General features: G+C 33.4%; 1 protein-coding gene across 1 annotated transcript in view; it reads left to right on the top strand.

Moving 5' to 3' along the window:
• TEX11 (testis expressed 11) overlaps positions 1–13103 on the top strand; it is a 270954-nt gene that overhangs the window by 169303 nt on the left and 88548 nt on the right. The window contains exons 16-18 of the mRNA XM_087859806.1: positions 5605–5707; positions 9725–9849; positions 12555–12640. Coding sequence (XP_087715932.1) covers positions 5605–5707; positions 9725–9849; positions 12555–12640 — 314 coding nt within the window. The remainder of the gene's footprint in view (positions 1–5604; positions 5708–9724; positions 9850–12554; positions 12641–13103) is intronic.

Genomic DNA, 13103 nt, shown 5'->3' on the forward strand with positions numbered 1-13103 from the left:
GACTGAGCCACCCAGGCGCCCCGTAAAGCCACTTTTTTCTTATTGATTTTTTTGTCTGGATGATCTGTTGATTGATGTAAATGTTGTCTTAAAATCCCCTACTATTTTGTAATACTGTCAATTTCTCCCTCAGTGTCTGTTAACATTTGCTTTATGTATTTAGGTGCTCCTATGTTGTTGCATATATATTTACAATTGTTATATTCCCATGTTGGATTGATCCCTTTATTATTATGTAGTGCCCTTATTTGTCTCCTGCTACAGTCTTTGTTTTAAAGTCTATTTTATCGATATATGTATTACTACACCAGCTTTTATTTTCACTTTCATTTGCATGGAATATCTTTTTCTATCCCTTCATTTTCAATCTTTGTTGAGTTCTTATAGGCAGTATACAGATGGGTCAGTATTTTTTATCCATTCAGTCACCTTATGTCTTTTGATTGGAGCATTTAGTCCATTTCCATTTAAAGTAATTATTAATAAATATGTATATATTGCCATTTCGTTATTTTTTTGCTGGCTGTTTTTGTTGCTTCTCTCAGTTCTTTTTCTCTTGCTTTTTTTCTCTTTGCTTTAATGGCTTTGTTTAGTTTTATGCTTGGATTCCTTTTTCTTTATTTTCTTGTATATCTGTTTTAGGGTTTTGATTTGTGGTTACTACTGGATATATATATATATATATATATATATATATATATATATATGCATGTTTATTAAATCTTACTTGTTACTGGTCTGTTCAGATTTTCTATCTCTTCCTGATTGAGTCTGAGTAGGTTGTATGTTTCAAGGATTTATCCATTTTTTCGAGGTTTTTCAATTTGTAATATAATTATTCACAGTAATCATTTATGACTATTTGTATTTCTGTGGTGTCAGTTTTCATGTCAGTTTTATTTATAATTTTGTTTGAGTGTACTCTTTTTTCTTGGTTAGTCTAGCTAAAAGTTTGTTAATTTTGTTTATCTTTCCAAAATTCCAACTTTTAGATTCATTAATTTTTTTCTATTGTCTTATTTCTGTTTCATTTATTTTTGCTCTACTTTTTATTATTTCCCTTCATTCTACTAAACCTGGGCTTACTTTTTTCTTCTTTTTCTAATTCCTTGAGTTGTAAAGTTAGATTACTTATTTGAGATCTTTTTGTAATGTAAGTGTTTATCAGTATAAACTTTCTGCTTAGGATTGTTTTTGATGCGTCTCATAAATTTGGGTATGCTGTGTTTCCATTTTCTTTTGTCTTAAAACACTTGTGGATTTCCCTTTTGATTTCTTCTTCCACCCGTTGATTGTTCAGGAATGTGTTTTTCAACCTCCATGCATTTGTGAGTTTTTCGTTTTTCCTCCTGTCATTTATTTATAGTTTTTTACCATTGTGTTTGGAAAAGATATTTGATATGATTTCAGTCTTCTTAAATTTGTTAAGGCTTGCTTTCGGGCCCAACATATGGTCTGTCCTGGAGAATGTTCCATGTGTGCTTCAGAGAAATATGTATTCTTGTGCTGTTGGATAGAATACTCTATATGTGTTTGTAAGGTCCATTTGGTCTGTAGTGTTATGCAGGTCCACTATTTGTTTATTAATTTTCTGTCTGGATGATCTATGCATTGTTGAAGGTGGGGTGTTGAATTCCCCTACTGTTTATAATTGCTGCCTATTACTCCCTTCAGTTTGTTAACATTTGCTTTATTTATTTATTTCTTTATTGTTAAATTCAAGTATAATTAACATACAGTGTTATATTAGTTTCAGGTGTACAGTATAATGATTCAACAATTGTATACATATCTCCATGCTCATCAAGATAAGTGTATTCTTAATCACCTTTATTTCACCTGTTGCCCTACCCACCTTTCCTCTGGCAACCACCAGTTTGTTCTTTGTATTTAAGAGTCTCTTTATGTCTGTCTCCTTTTTTGTTGTTTGTTTCGTGTGTTAAATAACACATGAGTGAAATCATATGGTGTTTGTCTTTTTCACTTAACATTATATCCTCTAGACTCTCAGGTCCATCCATGTTACTGCAAATGGCAAGAGTTCATTCTTTTTTATGGCTGAGTAATTTCCACAAAGTGTGTGTATACCACATCTGCTTCATCCATCTGTCTATCAGTGAACACTTGGATTGCTTCCATATCTTGGCTATTGTAAATAATGCTGCAGTAATGCTGTAAATAATGCTGCAATAGACATAGGAGTGTAATATTTTCAAATTAGTGTTTTCCCTTTTTTGGGGGTAAACACCCAGTGATGGAAATACTGGATCATATGGTAATTCTAATTATAATTTGAGGAACATTCATAGTGATTTCCACAGTGGCTCTACTCATTTGCATTCGCTCAAACAGTGCATGAGGGTTCCTTTTTCTCTGCATCTTTGTCAAAACTTGTTATTTCTTGTGTATTTGAATTAACCATTCTGACAGGTGTAAAGTGGTATCTCACTGTGGTTTTCACGTGCATTTCCCTGATAATTAGTGATGTGTTGAGCATCTTTTTGGTTAGTATTAGTTTTAAATATTTAGTTGCTCTAATGTTCAGTGTATATATAATTGTTATATCCTCTTAATGAGTTGACCCCTTTATCACTATATAGTGAACTTCTTAGCCTCTTATGACCAATTTTGACTAAATTCTATTTTATCTGATATAATTATAGCCACTCCTGCTCTCTTTTCCTTACCATTTGCATGTAATATCTTTTTCAGTCCCTTTCAGTTTATGTGTATCCTTATAGCTAAGATAGTCTCTAGTAGGTAGCATACTGTTGGAATATTTTTATTAAAAATCATTTAGTCCCTCTGTGTCTTTGATTGGAGAATTTATTCCATTTATATTTAAAGTAATTGTGATAGGTAAGGACTTACTATTCCCATTTTGTTAATTGTTTTCTTAGTTTCTTATTCCTTTGTTCCTTTTTCCCTCTCTTGCTGTCTTTTAAAAATTTTATTCTTGTAGTGGTATGCTTTAATTCCTTTTTATTTATCTTTTATGTATGTACTATGGGTTTTTTCTTTGTGGTTACCATGTGGTTTACATAAAGCATCTTTTAGATATAACAGTCTATTTTAAGCAGTTAACAACTTATGTTCAAATGCATAGAGAAACTCTACACTTTTACTTCTTCTTTCTCACATTTATGCTATTCATGTCACACTTTACATCTTTTTATATTGTACATCTGTTAACAAATTTTTATAGCTGTAGTTATTTTTAATATTATTGTTTTTAACTTTTATAGTAGAGATAAAAGTGATTTACACACTATTATTACAAAATTAGGGTATTCTGAATTTTATTATATGTCTATAACCTATTGAAGGATATTTTGGTTGCTTCCAAGTTTTCACAATTACGAGTAAAGTTTCTATAATCAGTAATGTGCAGGATTTTGTGTGGACATTAGTTTGCAGCTAATTTGGGTAAAATACTAAGGGCAATTGCTAGATCATATTGTGAGAGTATATTTAGTTTTATAAGAAACTATGAAACTGTCTTTCAGAATGTCTCTACTATTAGTTTTCTTCCTAGCAGTGAATGAGAATTCCTATTTCTCCACATTTTCACCAATATTTGGTTTTGTCAGTGTTTTAGGTTTTAGCCATTTTAATAGTTGTATAGTGGCATTATTTTAATTTGCATTTTCTTGATGAAATATAATGTTGAGCATCTTTTTATATGCTTATTTGCCATCTGTATGGCTTCTTTAGTGAGGTATCTTCCCCAATTTGTAATTGAGTAGTTTTTTGTCTTATTGTTGAATTCTTTTATATTTTGGACATCAATTTTTTTATCAGATATGTGTTTTGCAAATGTTCTCTCACTATGTGGCTCATGTTTTCATTCTCTAACAATAACTTTCACATAGCAGACATTTCTTTTTTTTTTAAGATTTTATTTATTTATTTGACAGAGAGAGACAGCCAGAGAGAGAGGGAACACAAGCAGGGGGAGTAGGAGAGGAAGAAGCAGGCTCCCAGCAGAGGAGCCCGATGTGGGGCTCGATCCCATAATGCCGGGATCATGCCCTGAGCCGAAGGCAGACGCTCAACGACTGAGCCACCCAGGCGCTGCCATAGCAGACATTTCTAATTTTAATAATGTCCAACTCCCAATTTTTTCTTTCATGGATTGTGCTTTTGGTGTTGTGTTTTTTAAGTCATCACCAACCTAAAGGAAATAGATAAATTTCAAGAAACATATAATTTACCAAAACTGAAACACAAAGAAATAGAAAACTTGAATAGACTCATGACTAGCAAAGAAATTAGGTCAGTAATCAAAAATCTCCCAACAAACAAAAGTCCAGGACCACATGGCTTCACACCAATGTCCAATGTCCAATGTCTATACCAGCATTATCTACAATAACCAAATTATGGAAAGAGCCCAAATGTCCATCAACTGATGATTGATAAAGAAGTTGTGGTGCACACGCATGATTACTCAGCTGTCAAAAGAATGAAATCTTGGCATTTGCAACAACATGAGTGGAGCTAGAGAGTATTATGCCAAGTAAAATAATTCAGTCTGAGAAAGACAAATACCATGTGATTTCACTCATAGGTGAAATTTGAGACAGAAAACAAAGGAGTGTCCAGGGAATAAGAGAGAGGCAAACCAAGAAACAGACTTAACTATAGAGAACAAACTGAGGGTTACCATATCAATATGTACTATTGTATATCAACGTACTTATATATATTTTTGAGGATCTTTTATTTCTTTAAACTTTGAAAACTGGTGTTTTATAGATAGCTTTTTTTTACAATTCTGGTATCTACATTTTGAGAATCCATTTCTGCTGATTCTCATTTATGGTGCATTGCTTCTTAGTATGTTTGATTCTTTTTTTTAATGTTTACTAGTCCTGATTTTTGAAAAATCATTTTTGGAAATATTTTGAAGCCTAGGATGGTTACTTCCCCCAGAGAACATTTACCTTTGCTTCTTCAGATGTTTGGGACCAGCGTCAACTAAATTCATAGCTTGAGGTCTTTTGGCTTCCTGTGTAATGCAATTTGGTGCCGTAAATACACACCTCAGGGATTGGTTCTCCCCACCATATTTTGTTGTGTTCCTCTCAGAACCAAAGTAACTTTCTTTGCAGTCCCCTGGTGATGCTGGTAGGAGCGGTTTAGTTCTGGTAGCCTAAGAGTGTAGTCCCTTGGGTCTTGATGTCTGTTTTCCTAACCTAGTGAGACTCATTAAAACTAAACCTAACATTTGTCTAGATTTATAAATGCTCACCAGAAAAAAGTGGCTTTAATTCTCTGCTTGTTTCTCTGGAACCTCACTTTTCCTTAGATTTTATTATCTTGTAAGTTGCTTTGGAGTTGAAAAAAAAAGTTATCTAATATTTTTCATTGTTTTCAGTAGGAGAGTTGGTCTGACATATATAATGCACCCTATTTCTAGAAGCAGAACTCGCTGTTTCTTTAGCATTTTAAGAGAACAGTTCTTTAAAGATTTTACTTAGATTCACATCTTTTTATGATGAGTATCCTCAGCCATTGTGACTATATTAATAATTTTAGTAAAATATGATAAGATCTTCCTTATTACTTTTATAAAAGAGATCCAATATTTCTTTTTTTCAGGCTAAAGAGGCAGTGATAGAAGCTGAACGACATGATCCTACAAATATTTTCACTCAGTTTTACGTATTCAAGATTGCAGTCTTAGAGGGCAACTCTGGCAGAGGTATGAATGTTATTTATGAATTATATTTAATTGTTAATATAAAGAATAATAATCCTGTTCTACCATAAAGGAAAAAAACATTGTTTTTAAGACAGTGGAGTTACATATTCTATATTCTAGCTTTCCTATGTAAAGATGATACAACCATGCGAAAAGGAATTATGAAGGTTACATAGGAATAAGAGAACAGGGGCTGCCTATTGAGGGAGTAAGAACTAGGGAGATTTGGGACAAAAATTGGGGAGAAAGTCTTGTCATGGTATACTTTTTTGTACTTTCTGTCATTTGAACCTGTTAAAAATTAAGTTTAAAAAGCTGTGGGGTAAGAGGGAATTCATACTGCAAACCCATTTCAGTTAAGAGTTGTCTTAGACAATCAAAGTCTTCAGCTTTCTTTTAAATGTTTTCACTTATCTGGGAAGTGATTGGTAAGAGATTTGGCCTTGAAATGGAGTTTCTCTCTACAGAGTTGACAGTGCTGGAATTGCTTATGTGAACCTCATCCCATCAGTGCTGTGTCCTTCGCATTAAGTTAAGCATAGTTTCCTAGTCGATGTGTCTGTACACTCCTGTATCTTGACTTGGTTACAGATGGGCCTGTGCTGTGATATTATTCCCATTCAGCCCTCAGTGTAGCTGAGAATATCCTGAGGCAGTTGGAGCTCCGGACTGGTTGTCCCTTGTGAAGGGCGTAAGTTGAGAAATTGAGAAGTTTAAATTAATGGATCCAAAACAGAATTTATACTAATCCAATTGAGCAACTGTTTATGAATACCTACTGTGTGCAACGGACTCTGCTTTGCACTCCATAAAAAAAGAAAGATAACCTATTCTTCATTGAAGAAGAAATGTTCCAGGATAGTAAAGTATTCCTGTATATTAATTAAAGATTAGCAAATTGGAGTCAGTTTTTTTCAGGGTTTATAGTGTAGTCATGTCCATCATCAGTGTTTTCATTGGAGACCTCGGAATTTATTTGATGTATTATGTTGAAAGCTTAAAAGAATTTGAAACTTTTTACCAACAGAAATGGCAAAAAATAGATTTCCTATTAAACCTTTTCACATTCTATTAAAATAATTTTTTTTTACTTTTTAAACATAGCATCAGCTCAGTCTTTTTATTGTTTCCCCAGTTATCTGTGACCATTTTAAAAGCTGTGTTTATTGATAATACAGAGTAAAACTTACTAGTGTCTGGTTCTATGAGGTTTATTTATATTAATAATTCTGTGAGTTTCGACAAATGTATACAATCATGTCACCACCATTACAGTCATGATATAGAACAAAAAATTGCCTCAGGTTCCTTTATTGTCATTCCTTCCAACCACTTTTAGTCCTGAAAACAACTAAACTCATTTCTATATATTTTTGCCATTTCCAAAATGTCATATAAATGGGATCATACATTATGAAGCTTTTTGAGCCTTTCTTTCACTTATGATAATACATTCAAAACTCATTCGTACTGTTGTGTTTCCATAGTTTGTTCTTTTTTATTTCTGAGTGGTAGTCTATAGTATGTATGTACCACAGTTTGTTTATTCATTCACCAGTTGAAGTATATTTGGATGATTTCCATTTTGGGCAACTGTGGATAAATGTGTTATAAATATCTGTTTACAGATTTTGTGTGATGATAAGATTTAACTTCTCTAGGATAAATATCTAGGAGTTGGATTTTTGGATTGTATGATAAATATATGTCTAAGTTTATTAGAAACTGCCAACCTGTTTTCCTAAGTAGCGATACAGTTTTACATTCTGACCAGCTATATATGAGTGTTCCAGGTGATCTGCATCCTCAACAGCACTTGGAGTTGTTCATTTAAAAAAATATTTTGCCCATTCTAATAGTTGGGTAGTGATATCTTGTGGTTTTAACTAGCATTTCTGTAATGTCTAATATTTGACATCCATATATCTTCTTTGACAGTGTTTGTATACATCTTTTGTCCAGTTTCCTATAGGGAACTTTGGTTTTTTTTTTAAATTCATCTCTATATGTTTAATTCATCTTCTATCATAGTGGCTAGAACATAGGGAAGAAATATATTTTAGTTACTAAGATATAGGGAACTTTGTTTTCTTATTGAGTTTTGGAAGTTCTTTATATATTTTAGATACAAATTATTGGATATGTGTTTTATAATTTTTTTTATTTGCTTGTCAATGTCTTTCATGAGAAGCTTGGCAGTCTAGTTTATCTTTTTTCCTCTTTTATGGAGTGTGCTTTTGGTATTATGGGTAAGAAATCTTTACCTGATCTAATGTCACAAAAATTTTTTCCTGTGTTTTCTTCAAGAAATATTATAGGTTTAAGTGTATGGTTAGCTCTATGATCAATTTTGTATATTAATTTTTGTATTTAAGGTATGAATCTTTTTTTTGCACATGGCTATCTAGTCATCCTAGCATCATTTTTTCAGCATTATTTACTTAAAAACTATCCTTTTTCAACTGAATTACCTTTGTACATTTATTGAAAATCAGTTGCCATATGTGTGTGTGGGTCTCTTTCTGGATTCTTCATTCTGTTCCATTGATCTATTCGTCTATTTTTATACCACTTCCATACTGTCTTAATTAGTTTAGCTCTATAATAAACTTGAAATCATATAGTCAAAGATAATAATTTTGTATGACTTGAATCCTTTTAAATATGTTAAGGCTTGTTCTATGGCCCAGAATTTTGTCTTTATTTGTAAATATTCTGTGTGCACTTGAGAAAAAGTATATTTAAGAAGTATATTTACTGGTGTTTGTTTGAGTGTTCTGTAAATGTTATTCAGGTCAAGTTGATTAATGTACTACTAAAGTGTACTACAGCCTTGCTGATTTACTACTTGTTCTATTAATTACTAAGAGAAGGTGCTGAAATGTTTGACTATAATTGTGGATTTGTTAATTTTTCCTTGCAGTTCTTTAAATTTTTGCTCCTTGTGTTTTGAAATTTTGTTGTAAGGTGCATAAACATTTAAGATTGTTATGTTCTCATAATGAATTAATTCCTTTATCATCATGAATTAACCTTCTGTTATGTAATATTCTTTGCTCTGAAATCCATTTTGTCTGATATTAATATAGCCACTCCAGCTTTCTTTTGATTACCTTTAACATAGTATATATTATCCCATGTGTTTTCTTTTAACTAATTTTGTCTTTATACTTTAAGTGTGTTTCTTGTAGGTAGCATATAGTTGAAAGTTGCTTTGTTTAATTCAGTGTGACTATCTGCCTTTTACTTGGGTCATCTAGACCATTTATATTTAACATGATTATTGATATGGTTAGGTTTAAATTTAGCATCTTTTTATTTGTCTTTTGTTTGTCCCATCTGTTTGTTGTCACCATTTTTCTTTTTTCTACTTTCTTTTGGATTGAGTATTTTTTATGATTACATTTGTCTCATCTTTTGGCTTATTAGCTCTCTTTGTTTTGTTATTTTAATTATTACTTAAGTTCTATAGTGCATACATTTAACTTATTGTAGTCAACCTTTAAGATATATAATGGAATGTCATACCACCATTCATTTTTAAATTTCATTCTGTTTCATTCTGTTTTATATTCCATTTTATGAATGTACCAAAATGTATTTAGCCCATCCATTATTGATGGAATTTAGGTTGGTTCTATATTGCACTCTTAAAAAAAATTGCTGGATAAACATATTTGTATGTTTTTGTTCACTTTTGCAAGTATATCCATGGGATAAATTCACAGAGGTGAATTGCTCAGTTGGACATTTTTCTGACATTCAAGTCCTCCTTAACAATTTAGCAATTTAGATGACTTTATGAAAATTAACTAATATTTTAAAGATATTAGTGCTCTTTGAACACTACATCAAAAACTAATGATGTACTGTATGGTGGCTAATTGAACTTAATAAAAAAAAAGATATTGGTGCTCTTAAAATAAGTTCCAAAGTCACTGTGGTGTAATTAACTATATATAGCTGTTAGCTTTAATAAGAGTATCTCATTTTTTAAATTGTTTCCTTCTTTTTCAGCTTTGCAGGCAATTACTACATTGGAGAAGTTATTAATACCTGAAGGTCCAGAGGAGAATGAGCTACTTGCAGATAGAGATTCACCTGTCATGCTCCTCAGTTTAGCTGCCCAGTTTGCTCTAGAGGTAATTCTTACGTATTTATCCACAAGATTTTTACCTGTTTTCTATTTTGAGAGACAATTAATGGAACTCTTTAGAGGAGTTTGCTACAAAGAAAAGAAGTTGGTGTGAGAGGTAGGATCAGAGGTTTGTTGGTTTGTTTGAGATGGGATGAATATGCTTATATGCTGATGGAAATGACCTAGTAAGAGAACAGAAAGTTGACAGTGTGTGAGAGAGAAAAAAGAGAATTGTTAGAGCAATGTCTTTAAGCAGGCAAGAGGTGATGGACACAAGTGTATAAATTCAGAGATTGGCTTTAGGAAAGAAAATGGATAGTTCATCTATGATAGCAGTTGAGAAGTATGTGGTGTGGTTCCTGGTGGATGAATAAATGTGGTAGTGGGAATCTGGAAGTTTTTTTCCAGACGGTTCAGTTTTTTCAACAAAGTAGAAAACAAGGTCATCACCTGAGAATGAGAATGGGAGAGGAGATGTTGGGGAGCTTGAGAAGATAGGATAAGGTATAAACTAATCATGCAGGAAAGCAAGAAAACGAATGACATGCTAGTGTGGGATGCTTGCCCAGTAAGTATTAAGGCCTATTTGATGACGTTTTAAAATGAAAGAAATAGTTGTACAGGTTTTTATCCAGCCACTTTCAGCTGCATTGATGTAGGCACAAAAGTCAGTAGAAAGTTGGCTTTAACCAGGTTTGTAGTTTTGCCAGATGAATACAATGAAGCGAAGGAGGAGTAGTAGGAAAATCAAGAAACAAGGAAGTGATTATCATTAATCCCCATGGAATTTAAAGTGGTCATGGGGGAGGACATCAAGGACGTGAGGGACAGTGAAAATTCGTACCACGAATGGATTGGAGGTCTAAGTGCAGTTGAAGGATTGCTGGAGTAACAGAAGGGAGTGAATTAGAAAGGTAGGAGATGGTGGTCAGAAAGTGGAATACATGAAACGGAGCAGGGTGCAGGACCAGGGTGAGGAATTGAACCACTTAAAGAAGTACCCACTTTCTGAGACATGCAAGTGCAGAGTTGGTTCTTGCATGACCCTGAGAGTGAGTGCCTCCTTAAATTTTGCACCTTAAGAGCCTCACTCACATCACTTAGCTCACCCTACTCCCCACCCTGACTGAGAGTATGGAAGGTTTGCCACCAGTAGTAATGACAGAGTCCAACATAGAGATCAATGGAACAAAATAGAAAACCCAGAAATAAACCCATAATTATATGGTCAATTAATGTTCAACAAAGGAGGGGAGAATATGCAATGGAAAAAAGTCTCTTCAACAAATGGTGTTGGGAAAACTGGACAGCTACATGCAAAAGAATGAAACTGGATCACTTTCTTACACCATACACAAAAATAAACTCAAAATGGATTAAAGACCTAAATGTGAGACCTGAAATCATAAAAATCCTAGAAGAGACCACAGGCAGTAATTTCTCTGACATCAGCTGTAGCAACATTTTTCTAGATATGTCTCCTGAGGCAAGGGAAATAAAAACAAAAATAAACTATCGTGACTACATCAAAATAAAAAGCTTCTCCACAGTGAAGGAAATAATCAACAAACCTAAAAGACACGAACGTACTGAATGGAAGAAGATATTTGCAAATGACATATCCAATAAAGGGGCAGTATCCAAAATATATAAAGAACCAACACAACTTCACCCAAAAAACAATCCAGTTTAAAAATGGGGAGAGGACATGAACAGACATTTCTCCAAAGAAAACTCACAGATGGCCAACAGACACATGAGAAGACCCTAAACAGTAATGAGCGGGTACAGTCAATGACTGTGTTAGTGAACAGCAAAGGTAATTGGCAGAGTAGAATTCAAGGAAATAAGAGACTAGGATATTGGGAGGATCATCTATCTATATATTGAAAGTGCCAAAAACTAAGACAGGAGTAGTTTTTTGAGAAAATAACTGTGCAGTAGATAAGTCATGAGGAAATGAGTAGAAATGGCTGGAGAGCTGGTAGATCAGCACAATGAGAAATGGTGGGTGATAAGAGACTGATGACAGGAAGTTCGAAGCTAGGGATTGGGGTGGGGGAGGGAGAATAATTTTAAAACAGCAATGAAGAGCAAAAATGTCACCTACTCCATCTCCAGATGTACGGGTAGAATGGAAATGAGAGGAAAAATTGGCACTACTTGAGAGGGTTTCTTTGGAAGCAGTATCCTTGGTGGGACCTAGATTTCCATTACAGAAAGAATATGGAGGGAACTTTCAGGGAAGAGGTTGCTTATAGAGAAGATTTTGATGATTATGAACTGGACTACAGTGAGCATAAGTGGAAAGATTGGGGGAGTTGGGGAGAAATGGGAAAAGAGGGATTTATAGAGCTTTATGGGGATCGGGGTGCTAGAAATGAAGGTCTAGGGTTCTTTTGGTCACTGCTAATGAACAGGGATAAAGATCACAATAAAATTAGTCCTAGTGGGTTCATGGCAGTGTTTGCAAGTCTGTGAGTATTTATGGATAGGGAAGAGGGGGTTTCTGGGGCCAATATGAACCTATCCTGTTTTTGTCAGTGAGTAGTTTCTTCAGTCTATCATCTTGCATTAATTAGCTCTTTTGATAATATAAAATGAACAAGTTCAGATTTTTTTCTTGTCCTTAAAGGATAGGAATATAGATAACATTTTGTAAGTACCACTTTGAGATGTAATTTAACATATTGTATTTGTCCTTTTTAGTATGGACAACAAATTGTGGCAGGGAAAGCTTTGGAATATTTAGCTCGATATTCAGAAGACCCACAACAAGTCCTTACAGCTTTAAAGTAAGTAATTCACATCCTGTAGACTTGAAAGGATTTCCTGTTATTCTTGGTCTATAAACTTTGTCAAAATAGTGCTGATGTGATGTGATCAGGCCTACTATACCAATTGTTATTTTAAATTTTTTCTAAGCTTTATTGAGATATAATTGACAGATAATGTTGTACAAGTTTAAGGTGTATAACCTGATAATTTGAAACGTGCATATATTGTGAAATGATTAGTTAACATATTCATCATCTCACAAAATTACAATTTCTTTGTGTATGGTAAGAACATTTAAGATTTAGTTTCTTCCCAACTTGCAAATATATAATATAGTCTTGTTAAGTATAGTCACCATGTTCTACATTAGATCCCCAGAACTTGTGCATCTTATAATTTGAAGTTTGTACCCTTTGACCAACATTTTCCCACTTCTTCCACACCTAGCCCCTAGCAAACACCATTCTACTCTGTTTCTAT

This window comes from Ursus americanus, chromosome X, assembly GCF_024610735.1.
Source record: "Ursus americanus isolate L20-20 chromosome X, mUrsAme1.1.p, whole genome shotgun sequence".
NCBI classification, from domain to species: Eukaryota; Metazoa; Chordata; class Mammalia; order Carnivora; family Ursidae; genus Ursus; species Ursus americanus.